Raw genomic sequence first — 15474 nt, 5'->3', positions numbered from 1 at the left:
CAAGGTCTCTTCCAACTGCATTTTTCTATGTTCTATGCTCTAAATTGTTATCTTTTCATTCCTGGTTCAGCAAAAAGTCCATTAAAAGTTACCAGAAATATCAAGCAAATAGTTTGTCCTTGGTCAAACAGTCCAAATTTATACTCATTGTTTTAACTTTGAACAAGCTTGACCTTTAAATCATTCCTGTAGCATACCAGGATTTGATCTTTTATTAATCTTTTGCATTTAAAAGGAGTCTTCAAAGCTTTCAACAGCCTACTATTTAGAGCCTATAAAAAGGCATTGTCCAAGATTTCTTGTCACAGCCATTTCGTGTCCACATCATTTTCTTCATTTCTTCATTTTTCTTTTCTTTTGGATTCCCATTTTGGTAATCTCAAATTTTTATATATATTTTCTCATAATGTAAAAAATGTATCTATTAAAATTATATTCTTTCTGAAATATTAGTTATTTTTATCTCAATCCAATTTAAAAAACAACAAAACAACCAAACAAAAGTGATGATTTGCCAAACAACATGATCAAGCATTCAAACTGAAGCAGCATGAGATCCAAAACAGGATTAGATCCGAATGTGATTAACAAAGCAGGTTGGCAGTTTCTGGATTCATTTCAGTCACTTTTCATCCTACCATGGAAATTAGGCATTTACTAACAATGAGCTTAATACTGGCTGTCTGGTGATTTCTAAAGACCAGGGTTTTGCTTGCATATACAGCAAGATATCTCTTTAACACTATGTAAACAGAACCAAATGCAGTTTTTACTTTCTAGTTAAAGCATTATAAAGAGATTCTGCCAGCTAAGTGTGGCCTGTGCTGTTCCTGTGGGAACTTTTTATAGACAACTCACAGTGATTAGGCTGTAGTCTATATGCTTGATAGTGTTCCATCAGATATTATACAGTACTGAAAAATATCATTACAGCAACTGTATTTTTTTAAAAATGAAATGCTACCTAAAAGTTTAATTGTACCTTTAAAGTGTGAAGTAACTTATTTTTTTCCATAAAATGAAGAGCCATTCATTTTATTTTTTCATGTGTGTACTTACCAGAAGTGCAAGTAGTCTGAAATGAAGTCCAAACATTTTCATACAACTCAATAGAGTTGGGTGTCCAAATAAAGGAAATATACAATCTATGCTACTGGAAACTGGAGTTTTGTAATAAGTGAGAGGGCTGCTGGCTTTCTATCTCTAGTTGAAATGATAATTTTTCAGGGTTTGGGAGAAACACTGTTGAAAAGACTATTCCATATGATGCCTCTGTTCTCTGAAAATTGAGTTAATCCAGTAGCATGAGACCTTATACTATTCCTTAACTGCCTTAAAATCACTTCCATTGGCTTGCTCTGAATCCCAGCACCATTAGAAGTAAAATTAATGTCACTCTGTCTCAGCCCAACCATTTTACAGGGTTGATGCTGTGGGGAAAATAAGAGGAAGGTGTGTTGGATATGTTCGCTGTCATAAACAAATAAACAAACTTTCCACATTTTCTGTCTCCTGAAGATTTACCAACCATCTGTGCCTAGATGTACGCGGCGCAACAGAAGGGCTTGCATGCAAAACTGCACATTTCTTCGTGGTTGGCCAGAACTAAGCACTCACGTCATAAATTGAAGTTACTCCATCTCAACTCGATTGCCCAATAATCCTCTTTCAGAACACATTTAAAAAAAGGAGCGTGCAAGTCTGTAACTGTGAGCGACGTCACGGAAAACTGCCGACAAACAGGAACTTCGCTCGCCTTCCTCCTAGTTCCTCAGGGTAATCTGAAGATCTCGTCTCCAATCGCTCTTAAACAGCAGAGATACAATGGAAAGAAGTAGACTTATTATATATGCTCTCCAGTAAAATTCCCGTTAGTAACCCGAATCACTTGTGGCTGAAATGGAAACTGCTCAATAAAAATCCCTGGAAAAACCCCGGAGTTTTAGATGTAAGCGGCAAAAACACATAAAAGAGTTTTGTTTAATTATGCCTTTATTCTGTTTAAGAAATATGATCCGTTTTTTCTACATTGCTTAACCCACAGTCCATATTAATATAGTATCGTAATAGAACTTGATACAAAATATTGTATTGAGGCAGTCGCTCCGTCTCAGTCTATTCTACGCGACAAGATTGTGGGGAAAAACAGGCAAGAGTGCTCTGCAAATCAGTTTGAGCTTCTGGAAAAAAGGTATGATATGCAATATAAAATGTAAATATATACTGTTAAAACCTCAACACTAACAACAACTAGTCACTCCTCTTTTCCTGTGGCTTTTTAAAGTTATCTTGTCTCATGAGTTTTTAGTTCTCAAAAGCTAGCCTATTATTTGTAACTCCAAATCCACATTCTGTAAGTAGCAAATTAGCATGACTCTCTTCTTACCCAATTTATCTATGGAGATTCTTAGTCATCCAGGTCCCAGAGGTGCTTTTTCAAGAGGCAACTGGACTTTCTGGTTTTTCTTTGAAGACATTTCACTTCTTAGATGAGAAGTGAAAGTCTTCAAAGAAAAATCAGAGAGCCCAGTTGCCCAGTTGCCTCCTGAAAAAGCACCTTTGGTTTCTTACCCAATTAGTATTAAGAATTGTTCATTTTCCCTTGTAATGCATTATTTTCTATACCTCTACGATGTTTGCAAATTCAGCAGTGTATCATTTTGCAATAATATTAGTTGCCATTTTATTACTCTTGCAGCATGCTAGATTACTATTTGCTTTTCATTAAATGAATCATAAGATCTGAGGAGGTATTAAGCCTGACTGATGCCAAGGTAGAGTCACCGAGGTCATGCAAAAATTTGCAATATGGTTTGCATGGTAATCAGAATAGATTACATTATTAATTACAATTAGGTTGTATTTGTTGATTCTTATAAAACTGAGGCAAAGGAGTAATTTCTTATTTTAGACCTAATGTCTTTGTTTTCCTTGCATGTTCATCCCATGGCACTCCCTGTTGCTCACCATCTTACTGGTCCCACATCAGGCCCTTGTACACTCACCTGGATTGTATGTTCTGATTGTGCTCCAATGGTGTGGTTGGTGCTCTGTCACCAATCACACCACTGCAGAGTCCTAGATTGGTGATCCGTTGGTGGCAACCCTTTCTGCAGGGATGCTGCAGTATAAATGTCTTTGACTGATATTCGAGCAGTGCAATTTTTTACTGTATTTTTAAATCAGGTTGGTTTATTTATTTGTTTGCTTGTTTATTTATTACATTTAATTTGTTTGCCACCCATCTCGCCGATAGACAATTTGATCCTGTGGTTGACCAGTCAGTAAAGTATGGAATACATTTATTTATATCCATGCCAGACTTCCATATTAAAATAATTTCATTATTTAAAATAATTATTTTAATCATACACATTTACAAGTTTACGCACAAGCCATAATCAGCATTGCACACCAACCAGGGTAGATAAAAATCAATGATTTTTTTTAAAAAAAAAAATCAAAAAAATCAGATTTTTTTTGATTTAAATCGGATTTTTTTGATTTAAATCGGATTTTTTTGATTTTTATCGAATTTATTTTAATAAAAAACTTTTGGGGTAAAAATCTATCGTAAGATAGTTTTCTATTTAAGATACATAAATAATTTAGTTTATTCAGCATGAAATGGAGCTTAATTATGTAGCATGAGACTGTATATTCTGCAACACTGGGACTATCGGTGAGTCAACAGTGGATCAAAGGAGTAGCAGAGATGACAGTTGCTCTTTAAAAATTATGATTTAAATCGAGTTGATTTAAATCAAGCCTTTTTACTAGTGATTTAAATCATGATTTAAATTGTGATTTAAATCAACTCGACCCATCCACCCTGACACCAACCCCATGGTTGTTGTGCATAGTCTCAAGCAGCTGTTCCAGATATGTCGGGGTGGGGTGGGGGAGGTTAGATGAAGCAAGGAAATATTTCTTGGCCTTCCAGCACACTTAAAGATTGGATGCAGGATTATCCACAACAGCCTTGAATGAATGTCACAACTTGGGATACCCTACGTAAATGAGTTACACACTTAATTTCTGCCTTCATGTACTTCAAAAGCGGGTCAGGATTTCTGGAAGGCTGAAGGCAAGCAAAAGAGGGTAGCTTAGCATCAGGGTCTCTATTATTCGTGGCTGAACTTTCTCCATCTTCTGTAGCATTGCTTTTAATAGAGAGATACATAATGGAGAACATGATGCTGGTCACAGGACAGATTTGTGGAGGGCTGTTTGGGAAAACCTCCTCGGCTGAGCTGCTGACCTATGCCTGGAGTTCCTGGTCCTCTACAGAATCATCCACCCTGCCAAAGGAATCATGTAGAATTAATCAATAACACTTCCTGGTTGCTGCACAACCATGGGTGCCGCCACTGCACATGAACTAGAGTTCCTATAGTTAGTTAAAGATGCAGGTCGTTTATTTGAAAACATCTACCCAGAATTACTTTTAAATTAGAATTATAAATTAAAGATATATAACTTTATTGCAGTCATTAACCAGCACAAGGAAATTGATATCCAAAATTAAATTAACAATGTTAAGGAGTTTAGGAAAAGTAGATGCATACAAAAATTGGGGTTAAAAAAATAATTTAAAATAAAAGTTAGCTAAAGGGCTTACTCAGGCTACACACTCAATAAGAAGAGGTTAAAAATTAACAATCTGGGTGATAAAAATCTTGAAATTCCAATATAAAATACAATACAAATAGAATAGATATACATACATACACACACAGGGACAGATATACCTACACATACATACATGTCTATGTGTAGCAATGAATAAAGCAGTAATTAAAGCAATGAAGTATAAATGAACAAATAAGCCTCTTTGCTAAAATTTATCGATGAGTTTTGAGGGAGAAAATACGCTTAACCATAAAAACATCTGAGAAATCTTGAAGTTCCCAATCATCCTTTATTATCTTCTAGTATCGTATCCCAAATTTCACTTCTGAAGACACGGGGACGGGGGACTTCTCAACAGGAAATGCGTAACTCTGTCGGGAGTATATCTATAGTTTGCAGCACTGGTTGCTACCTGTCTGGGGCTGACGGTCGTGTTTTCCTTACACCGTGGGGAGGGGGGGGAGAATTATGAGTTTACGGTGCTGCCGATCAGAGGGACAGCAAAGTAAATGTTACTGTACACAGATCCCATTCTCTAGAAAGGAACAAAGGAAGAAGGGGGAAAGGAGGGTTGAATGCTGGTGGGAAGCTTTCTCCCTCTCCTAGATTTTCACCCCTCCCTGACCAACAATGGTATAGTCCGGAAGCAGGCAAAGTCGGGGTTTCCCCCATGCTGGGAGGCCAGGCTTAAGCTTAGATTTGCTGCCGCCGCCTCCTCCCACTTTTCGCTGCTGCTGTTTCTCCGACAGCCATTTCGCGAGCGCCTGTCGTGAGCACCGAGAATTTGGGAAGGCGGCGGGTCCCGTGTGGCCAGGGTGAGGAGGAGTGCCCAGGGGTGGCATGCTTGCTTGTGGCGGGGCTGGGAGCGCTAAGGGTTTCACTGGGGTCAGGTCAAAGTGGAGCCGGAGCTTGCCTAGAGAGGGCAAATTACTCTTAAAAGGGGAAGGCAAGGAGCCCTCGAGGACATATTTGGGTTCTTTCCCAAGCGGCTTTGTGTAAAGCTGGAAGGACTCGTGCTAATTTCAAGCTAGCTATTGGATGAATTGCAGCTGCGTGGTTTAGCTCTCCTCTCCCCGTCTCAGTTTTTACCTTTCTTTTCCCCGACATGCTTGGGCTCATCACTTCTTTCCCATTCCCAGCTTTTCCCAGCCTTCCACCTTCTAGATGAGTTGGGACTCTTGTTCTATCACTTCTAGAAATCTACCTCCAGTGCAGAAAAGGCTTGCTTCTCTGGAGGTTGGGATATTGGGCCCACCAGCTGAAAAGGGACTAAGGAGAGGCAGGGAAGTGAATTTTGTCAGGCTTAAGTGTGCCTAATGAAATGAGAAAAACATCTTTGTACAGATGCCATCCTTGGAACAATGAGATATAAACCAATGGAATACATATGTGCAAGGGCCAGAACGTAGGAGAGCAAAAATTGCCTCTTTACCTGTGCCAAGTACATTTCCTTGGCCCCAAATTAGCTCTCATTTTTCCAAGATGTAAGAAAGTTTTCCTGTTTTCCAGCTATATTGGTTTTTATTGTAAAAAGGACTCCATGCAAAATGCCACTCTTTGGTATAGCTCTTGTTCTCATAAAGGTGAAGAAAAATGTTTAGATACAGGTTTTCCCTAGCAGTAGAGAAATAATTATACTTGAGATGTAGAAGTGTACACATGCCTGCTATTCTCTTCACTGAGGGGCTCTTATCTCTTTTGGTCCCCTTTTAGCAAAGAGAAAATGGCCTAGTTCCAGTTTTGGGGAAAAGGAAAACTTGAGAAACTTTCCCACATGGCCCAATAAGAAATGCTGTTTAGAAAACAATTCTGAAAGTAACTTTGTTTGCTCATTTTGTGCTTTTCTAAGCCCAGTCAATGAAATGAAAGGCAATTGATTTGATATAATGACTACTGTTACTTATTCTATAAATGAAGTATATAAACAAAGTTGAAGATAAAACATTTATTTCTGCTTATTTAGCAGATACAATGTGATGATTTGTGCTCACTGCACATAGACTAATTCTACACTCTGCTGGGGTAAAATTTACAAGCTCAAAATGACTCTAAAAAAGATACCTTAGAGCTGCCAAAATTACTCCCTGCATTTATTTATGTGATAAATTGTGTAATATTGTTCTGCCACAGGCTGCTCTGAGATAGTAAAGTCATTACTGAACTAGCACAAAGATTTAAACTCTCTCATTAAAATGAGAAATTATTGAAGGGGCACTGATTTTTTTCTGTGTTTCATTAATGATTTACATATTTATTTAAGATACTCTATAGGCTGATCATATTATATACCAGGGGTGTCAAACTGGTGGCCCACAAGCCAGATGCATCACGCACAGGCAACGCTCACCGCAGCTCTGCAAATGGGAAAAACTTCACAAAACATCATGTGACGCGGAGAATTGACACCTGTGTTATACACCATAAATCTGTGTGACTCTCAGTAAAGATAGTGTGTTTGTATATGAAACAATTTTTAAAAATTCAAAAACCAGCTCCCAGTAGCCTACGACAATAAGCAGCAATCACTAGGTTTCAGCCAGATCTTATCTCAATGTAGAAAATATATTCAATTTTGAATCAATTAGAAAATAAAAATAAAATTCCCCATGTTTATTAAACTGTATTTTAATTAAAACAGAGTTTGTTTTTCTGGTTTTTCTGTTTGACTTGTCAAACCTTGTGTGGGATGCTAAATATAGTATTCTTCCATATTGTGAGTAACAGTAACAATATATTATTAAACTTTTCTCTTTTAGGGGCATTATGACTGAAGAGCAATTTGTTAACATTGATTTAAATGATGATAATGTTTGCAGCGTATGCAAATTAGGAACAGAAAGAGAGACTCTTTCCTTCTGCCACGTTTGTTTTGAGTTAAGCATTGAAGGTAAGTGTAATCTAATTTCAGACACCTGGAAAAAATATCTAACTTTAACAAACAAAACCTTTCAATTTCTAGATTAGTGATGATAGTAGCTTATAAATGTATTCCTGTTTTGCTAACATCGGTCTTTTCTTTGGAGGGGTCCCTGAGTGGGAAGATGAATTTGTTTGTTTTGTAGAGTTAGTTTGTAGTTTAGAACTTTGATTTTTCAGAGTTAAAAATCACATAGTAATCCTGTGTAAAAAGGTTCCAATTCATCTATTTCTCAATGGTTCTACAAATAAAAAAAATGACTAAAATGTAATTTATAATATTTATAATAGATTTGCATTAGGATTTTGTGAATTTATAAATATAAACTTATCTTTGAAGCCAGTTTGGTTTATAGTTAAGGCACTGGACTAGAAGTGAGAACCTGCATTATGTATGGACCTAGTTGGATAACTTTGGACCAGTCATTCACTCTTAGTTGTTGGAAGAAGGTAATGACAAACCAATTCGAAAACTTTTGCCAAGAAAATTGCAGGACTTCTCTATATATTTACTATGAATCAGGATGGACTCAAAGACAGTGGGGAGGAACCTAACATTTCCCCATATATAGTCACTTCTGTCATTTTCTAATTTGATAATATTGCTTTATCAGTTAGTCAACAATTTCCCCTTAGATTTTAAATATATTTAAAATTTTATAAATGCTTACTTTTCTATATCCTATGCATTTTTGTGAAGAATTTGCAGGCTTGGACAAAAAGGCTACCATTTGTCTTGCAGTAGTGAATAAAACAGACACATTATTTTTATTAATCTTCTGGGAGATGAAAATAATGAGACTTTATTCAGAAAACCAATAACAATTTCAAGCATCATAAAATTTTTGTGACAAATTGTGCTTTGAAAGTAATAAGTTTACTAGAAAAATCCCATACTTTTGTTTTACTAAATAGGTTGCATGTCACTTCCACTTGTTATTTATAAACAGAGATAATTTTAAGTTTCTGTTTTTTCAAGATTTGTAAATTAAAGGATCCCAAGTTTACTATATTACTCAAATGAAGTAAAGATAAGTAGCCACGGAGATACTGTGACTAAGTTATTATGCCAGCACTAATATCAGTGCTAAGATAGGTTAATCACAGTACTAAGAAGATACTTACAGAATCCTGTAAGACTGAATAGTTGGCACTCTGTCTCTGCGTCTCTTTTCAATACATTTGTAAAGAATACATTGAGATTCAGTGAGTGACAGTATTAGATCCTCTTTATAATATATATAATCATTACTTTATATTCAAATGTACTTAGAATAGTGTTAGTGAATAAATAAGTTACTACTTTGGGCACTCCCTTACACACTTATTTAACATTTGCACAAAATTGTTATTGGACATTGGTGTTACCAAAAAATAATTTTATCCATTTCTTGAGCTGGTATTTGGATTATATTCACATTCAAACTTAGCCACAGTAACTCATTTGGTAACTCTTGGTCAAACCCCTACTTTGTGGGTTTCAATCCAGTCTACCTCTCTGGGTTGCTGTAACACTTATGTAGGTTTACATTAAGGGAATCTCCACTTAGGTCACTTTTTGCTCTCGAGGTAAGATATAAACAAATATGAAGTTGAAAAAGTATAGTTCTATTATTCACAAAGCATTGTGGCAAAACACGATATAACTCCAATATCCAATGAAAAAAAAATCTGCATATTCTTTCAAATGAAAAGAATTCACATTCATTTTCAGTTGCATAAACATTGTTCAAGAGGGGAAATAGGAGCTACATACTGAAATATTTTTTTTAGTTTTTTTCGGAAAACAAAATATTACAGAGAAAGTTGCTCCAAATTTCATGATATTGAAATCTAGTTCTCGTACAGGTAGTCCTCAACTAACCATCGTTCATTTAGTGACCAAAGTTACAATGCACTGGGGAAAAAATTGATTTATGACCATTTTCTACATGACCGTTGTAGCATCCCGATGGTCATGTCATCAAAATTCAGATGTTTGGCAATGACTCATATTCATGATGGTTGCAGTGTCTTGTGGTTACGTGATTACTCTTTGTGACCTTTTGACAAGCACACTCAATGGGTAAGCCAGATTCAGTTAACAACCGTGTTACTATCTTAACTGCTGTGATTCACTTAAAAACTGTAGCAAGAAACTGTAGTATAAAATTGGGCAAAATTCACTTAACTGCCTCACTTAGCAACAGAAATTCTGTGCTCAATTGTTGTCTTAAGTTGAGAACTATCTGTAGCTAACCGTATCTGCAGCCTATTTCTGAATTTCCAAGAGACAAATCATTGCTGAGAGATAACGGAATGAATGTATTATCAAACTAATTAAAGAATGAATTAATGAAATTTTATATATGACATATATATAAAGTATTTTCAATCTATAACTTAGTATTATTCATGGAATTATACTACTAATTTCTTTTTTTCCCTTTCTTAGGAATACCAAAGTCTGATCTTCTGCATACAAGATCATTAAGGGGACATAGAGACTGCTTTGAGAAATTCCACTTAATAGCAAACCAGAGTTGCCCACAATCAAAATTGTCCAAAAGTACATATGCAGAAATGAAAAACATTCTGAGCAGAAAAATTAACTGGATTATACAGTACGCACAAAACAAAGATAGGGATTTGGATTCAGAAGGTTCGAAACCGACACCGCATCGGATTTTTAGTTTTAGACATCAGAGAGAGAGAAAGTTACTTCCACAGTTTGATTCCCAAGTCCCTAAATATTCTGCAAAATGGATCAATGAAAGCTCTGGGAGTATTACAAACTGTTCACAGAGTATTCTAGAATCAAGAGAATCCAATGATTTTAGATTTGACATGTTGCAACAAAGAAGTGCACCATTTTGTTGTAATAATTCATTATGGTCTAGTCATACTCAGTCATCAGAATTGGGAAAAACCAAAAAAGATCCAGATACTTATGTACTAAGGTTTCCCCAATACAACAGAGAGCAGTGTAAGTGCAAGAAGTAATTTATAAACCCATTTGTATATATAAACTTTGTAGCACTTGGAAAATAATTAAATAAACTTTAATTATTACAATTTGAATCCAGTGATACGGTGTTTGTCAACTAGTCCTAGCCTAAAGAAACATGATTTTTAAATTATGAACACATACTAAATAATATGTCCTCTCTTAACTCAAAAACTATTCAGAGGTCATACTAATTTAAGACTAGTAAATAAACCTATTACATTTATGGAACAACTGTTTTATTTTGTGCTTTGTTAATGTATCTACACTTACCTTCAACAACATAAACTCCATTAAAGGAGCTCTATTTTGTTTTTATTAAGCATGCATATTTGCACTGTTGACTAAATATACTAGTCCATCTATCTACTTTGTGAATATAATTTGAGAATAAAGTGTAAGGCTTATTATACCAATCCTGGATCAGTTGGATGCATCATTTTAAAGAGAATGGTTGAAAAATTGCAAAAGCAGCTTTTCTCCACTTATATATTGCATTGTATTTTAAAAGAGATTTTAGTAATTTGATTTATAATTTCAAGAGAAAAAAAAAGAATCCCAACACTGACTTAATATAAAGGAATGAATAGATAGATAGATAGATAGATAGATAGATAGATAGATAGATAGATAGTTTATATAGTTACTTCACTAATATATAAGTAAAAACTTGGTGTTTAATTTTTCTGTATGAAAGTATTGTTTCCTATTTATACACACTAATTAACAATTTACTTTGTCTTTAATTCATACCAGTGAATATGATGCCTCTGAGAGAAGTTGAACAGCTGAATGGGAAATTACTCAAGCAAGTCCATGGTGAGATATATTTTAATATTTGCTGATTAATACATTTTTATAAGCCTGTATTTTATATCCCTAAAAAAGATTGATGCTATGTATGTGTGTATATGTACACATGCATGCATGCATATGTAAATTAAACTAGTATCAGTCATTGAAAGCAAATAAAAAACAGTTTCAAACATTTTTTAAAATTATTAAATGTATATGTTACTCCTGTCACCAATAAAGTGACTCTGGGTGGCTTATTTGCTATTTGTTCTGTAGCAATGTTTCTTTTGCCCCACAATAATTATGGGATACACTGGCCTACATATCAAATGGCACTAAAAACAAAAACATTATCTAGGTCCCCGCATTCTTTACATTGTGCAGCTTTCCCAGCACTCATATATCAATCTCAGTTAAGATTCTGATTGGAGAAGGCAGATCTGAAAGTACCTGGAAACTTACTGTGACTATTCAGTTGTTGCTTCTTTATCTGTCAGAAAAAAATATGCACTGCAGAGATCAGATTACATGAAGTGCTCAACTTAGTGTACCTTATGTGGTCCTGAGTGATCTTGTATTGCCCAGCTCTGTCCTTCCATTATTTGGCATGGAAGCAAACATTAAAAGTAATATATGTTCGTGGTAGTGAAAGGAACTTTGTAGGAAAGTTAGAACTATGTGTATATGTATAAAGAAGCTAATTGGGACAGGAATGTTTGAGATACTTGCCTTTATCATCATTTTTAAAGAACACATGAAATAGTTTTTTTCCCTCAGAAACCAAATTTATTTTAAGGCTGCTTATCTTTTAGGATGTGAAACATGTCTAATTCAATAGAAATTTATACAGAGTTTGATTTTTTAAATGTTATAGTCAAATCTCCATCACTGGAGGTTTTTAGGAAATATTACATATTCATCCTTTCCAGTACTAATACTCTCTGTGTTAGTAACCTTGCTATTTTAGCATAGTATGTTATGCATCTTGCAGCAAGAATAGATTGTATTGTGTGGAATGTCTCCAACAGGTACAAATAGGTTAATGGGAGTTTGTGCCAGGGAAGGAATGATGCACAAGAATAGAATTGCCCCTTTCTAAATGGATTACAACTGATTAACTGATAAAGCATAAGAGATTCACATTTTACGTAAGGAAAATATGGTTCTAAAGTCAGTCTCATAGATAATACAGTACTGTACTTTGATCATCTCAGGATGAGCAAGGATAAATAGTGAACTGACAAATACCTAAATTAGAGTTTCTCATTCTGGGGAAGGTATGGGAGAACCAATGGAAATCTTTTCTGTCACTTAGTTGAATAGTATCATCTCCTACTTACCAAGACAATTTAGAAAGCTAACAACCACCAAGAGTGTCTCTGTGTGGCTATTAAATGTGTGTGTGTATTTCATCTTTTTTGATACATAGTCTCATTCTTTAAAACCCAGCTTTCTGAGTTCTTCAATTGCATACAGCAAGCAGAACTTTGGGGAAGATTTTCAATCAGTTCAGACATCTTAGTTATATCAGATTATTAAAATGGTCCCAAATTGCCACATTCCATGGTAGGTTTATATTGAGTGGGCACAGCTACAACTCAAATTTTTAATTTTGTTCTTAGCTAACTCATAAATGAAAGTACATGGTTGCAATTCTTAATTAGTGTAACTATTTGATGTTATAGGCTAACATGCCATCATTATTGATTTCAGATGTGTTTGAAGAGTTAACGAAGCAAGTACAAGAAAAAGACTCCTTAGCTTCTGAGCTTAATGTCCGTCATATTGCTATTGAACAACTGCTAAAGAACTGTTCAAAACTGCCATGTTTACAGATGGGACGGGCAGCCATGAAATCCAATGTATCCATATAGCCATGGCAAACTTGCATTTTCCACTTTTGCTTCTCTATGAGTTAGACTTTGGGGAAAAACTTGCACATTTGATCAGTATTTTGGAAAAAAAGGTAGCTATATGTATTTGTATATGTATAGCTACACAAGGTAGCTATATGTATTTGCGTTTTTAAAGACAAAAATAAAGATTGATAACATTTTCATTTCATATAATCATTTCCATTATTAGTTGAACTGTGTGAATCCATTGCTTCATGGTTCAGTGGGGCACCATGTCTTAAAAACATGGATGTTTAAGAGCCTCCCACATTGGTTATGTGCATGCAAGTGCATTGCCCAAACATCATGATATGATTACTATCTCTATACTTCGAGCAGTATATTTAGAGGAATGCCAAAAATTCCTCTAAAAATTTTTCCAGCCTAATAAATATTTTCCTTTGTCACCGATTACCAATATTTCAGCTTAATTTAATTAATACTTCTAACTACTTGTAAATAACCCGGGATAACAGGTGAAATACAGTTTTAAGTATTAAGAAATAATGGAACCACCAGTATTCACCTCCATTTTTTTATTTATTGCAAGCAATATTTTATTACTGAATTTTATAAAAAATACTATTTTAGGTACTTTTCCACATCTTTTTATAAAAGTTTTGAATTATAAATAGCATTTTACCTAGTGTAATGGGTGTTTACTCTTTTTTCAGGTCAATGTAAATTACCTTTCATGATGGAAGTTGTTTTAAAAAAAGCTTGTTTCCAAAGACATGATCTCAGCAGTTGTACAATATTACATTTAATTTTAAGAGTGTATAATTATATCAAGCATCACAAATTTAAGCCAAGAACCTACTTTTGGAATGATGGTTCAGGCTTTGTTAATATAAGCAGAGCTCAACTTCAGTTTTATATGTGAATTTCTATTGTTTATAAAAATAAATGGCTTTAAAAACATGCCTCAAATTAGTTGTTTATATTACTTTATGTCACTTGTGAACTTTATAGAAACTATGAAACTGTTAAGTGCTAAATTAGGTCATGGTCCAAATGTTCTGCAAAAAAAAAAAAATGCTCTAAAATACAAAAACACTTGACACTCATGGGAAAGTTGTATAGGCTGAAAGTTGACTGAGGAATCTCATTCTGGTAAATACATTTTTTGTAAATAAGCAACATGATTTGTGTGGGTGGCTGGGTGGGTGTTTTCAGATCTCAACTTTAAACATTTTTTCCAAGAGTTGGGACTACACATAGTGTTTGTTCTCTATTTAATTTAGATAGTTCCTCAAATAGAGTTTGAGTTTCAGAAATGATAGTCTGTCCATTAATTGTACAGACTGTCCTTGACTTCCAACTGTTTAATGATTATTCCAAATTATGGCCTTGGAAAAAGTGACTTATGACTATACACACATCATGAGAATGAAGACTTTAAAGTGTGTAACAAAGTAGCAACAATTGTGCAATGGAATATCTGCAAGAAATACTGTATCTCTCAAATTTGTTTACCACCCATTCACAACAAGTATACTATAACTTAAAATTAACTGCCTGCAAACAAGAACTGATGGGATCACAAAATAGATCAAGTGCTCTGAGTCTTTAACATTCAAAAAGACAATCATCTGCCATACACCACCCCAGACTTAATGATAAAGACAAAAAATTTTGGATAGTGGACATTGTAGTACCTTGAGATAGCAAAATAGGAAAAGAAAGCTGGGGGGGAAATTAAAATGCAAAGACCTGCAAATAAAAGTAGAGCAACCGTGGCAAATTAAAGCAAAGATAGTCTCAATAGTAGTAGGCACCCTAGGTGCAATCCCAAAACATCTGGAGCATCACTTCATTGACAAAATCATCACTCAATGGCAAAAGACAACTTAGCAGTTTATATACTGTGATAGTACTATCAAACAACATCTGCCTATCCAAGAACTTTGGGAAGGACTTGACATGGAGATAAAAATCTAAACATTTGGCTAACTGCAACAAAACATAATTTGAGAGCCATAGTAGCTCAAGGCACCAGATTAGAAACGAGACTAAGACAACTGGGTTGCTTTGAACCAGGCACTCTTGTCAGCCCTAAGAAGGAGGCAATAGCGAACCACTTCCGAAATCTTGCCAAGTAAACTGCAGAGACTTCTCCAAGGAGTCGCCAGGAATCAAGATTGATTTGAAGGCACCAAATTAATTAACTAGCTTGTATGTTGTCCAGCTTTCAATACTTAAATAGGGCTCCTTTCTTTTTCTGCCCAGTTTCCTCCTCTTTTTGCCTCA

General features: G+C 35.0%; 2 protein-coding genes across 4 annotated transcripts in view; one reads left to right on the top strand and one right to left on the bottom strand.

Annotated features, from left to right (window-relative positions):
* Nucleotides 1-344: 344 nt before the first annotated feature.
* The window catches only part of CXADR (CXADR cell adhesion molecule), a 61099-nt gene continuing 45969 nt past the window's right edge, over nucleotides 345-15474 (bottom strand). The window contains exon 8 of the mRNA XM_034424073.3: nucleotides 345-1805. Within this exon, the coding sequence (XP_034279964.2) occupies nucleotides 1764-1805 (42 nt within the window). The 3' untranslated portion in view covers nucleotides 345-1763. The remainder of the gene's footprint in view (nucleotides 1806-15474) is intronic.
* C5H21orf91 (chromosome 5 C21orf91 homolog) lies at nucleotides 1752-14145 on the top strand. 3 transcript variants are annotated; one of them, XM_034424403.3, is made up of 5 exons: nucleotides 1752-2191; nucleotides 7389-7519; nucleotides 9983-10513; nucleotides 11291-11353; nucleotides 13043-14145. In XM_034424403.3, the coding sequence occupies exons 2-5, from the start codon at nucleotides 7396-7398 to the stop codon at nucleotides 13201-13203; spliced, it is 879 nt and encodes a 292-aa protein (XP_034280294.1). In that variant the 5' UTR covers nucleotides 1752-2191; nucleotides 7389-7395; the 3' UTR covers nucleotides 13204-14145. The 3 variants fall into 3 exon arrangements, with proteins under 3 accessions (XP_034280294.1, XP_034280212.1, XP_087751167.1); XM_034424321.3 differs by lacking the exon at nucleotides 1752-2191 and adding an exon at nucleotides 5264-5447; XM_087895041.1 differs by lacking the exon at nucleotides 1752-2191 and adding an exon at nucleotides 5483-5793 and having other exon boundaries at nucleotides 7386-7519.

This window comes from Pantherophis guttatus, chromosome 5, assembly GCF_059756535.1.
Source record: "Pantherophis guttatus breed Tessera chromosome 5, ASM5975653v1, whole genome shotgun sequence".
NCBI classification, from domain to species: Eukaryota; Metazoa; Chordata; class Lepidosauria; order Squamata; family Colubridae; genus Pantherophis; species Pantherophis guttatus.
This window is presented reverse-complemented; position numbering and strand designations above follow the sequence as displayed.

Coding starts and splice junctions, on each gene's coding strand:
- C5H21orf91 (XM_087895041.1), top strand. CDS start 5,738: ATGCTTGGGCTCATCACTTCTTTCCCATTCCCAGCTTTTCCCAGCCTT. Junction 5,794..7,385: donor TTTCCCAGCCTTCCACCTTC/TAGATGAGTTGG, acceptor ACTTTTCTCTTT/TAGGGGCATTATGACTGAAG. Junction 11,354..13,042: donor ATTACTCAAGCAAGTCCATG/GTGAGATATATT, acceptor TATTGATTTCAG/ATGTGTTTGAAGAGTTAACG.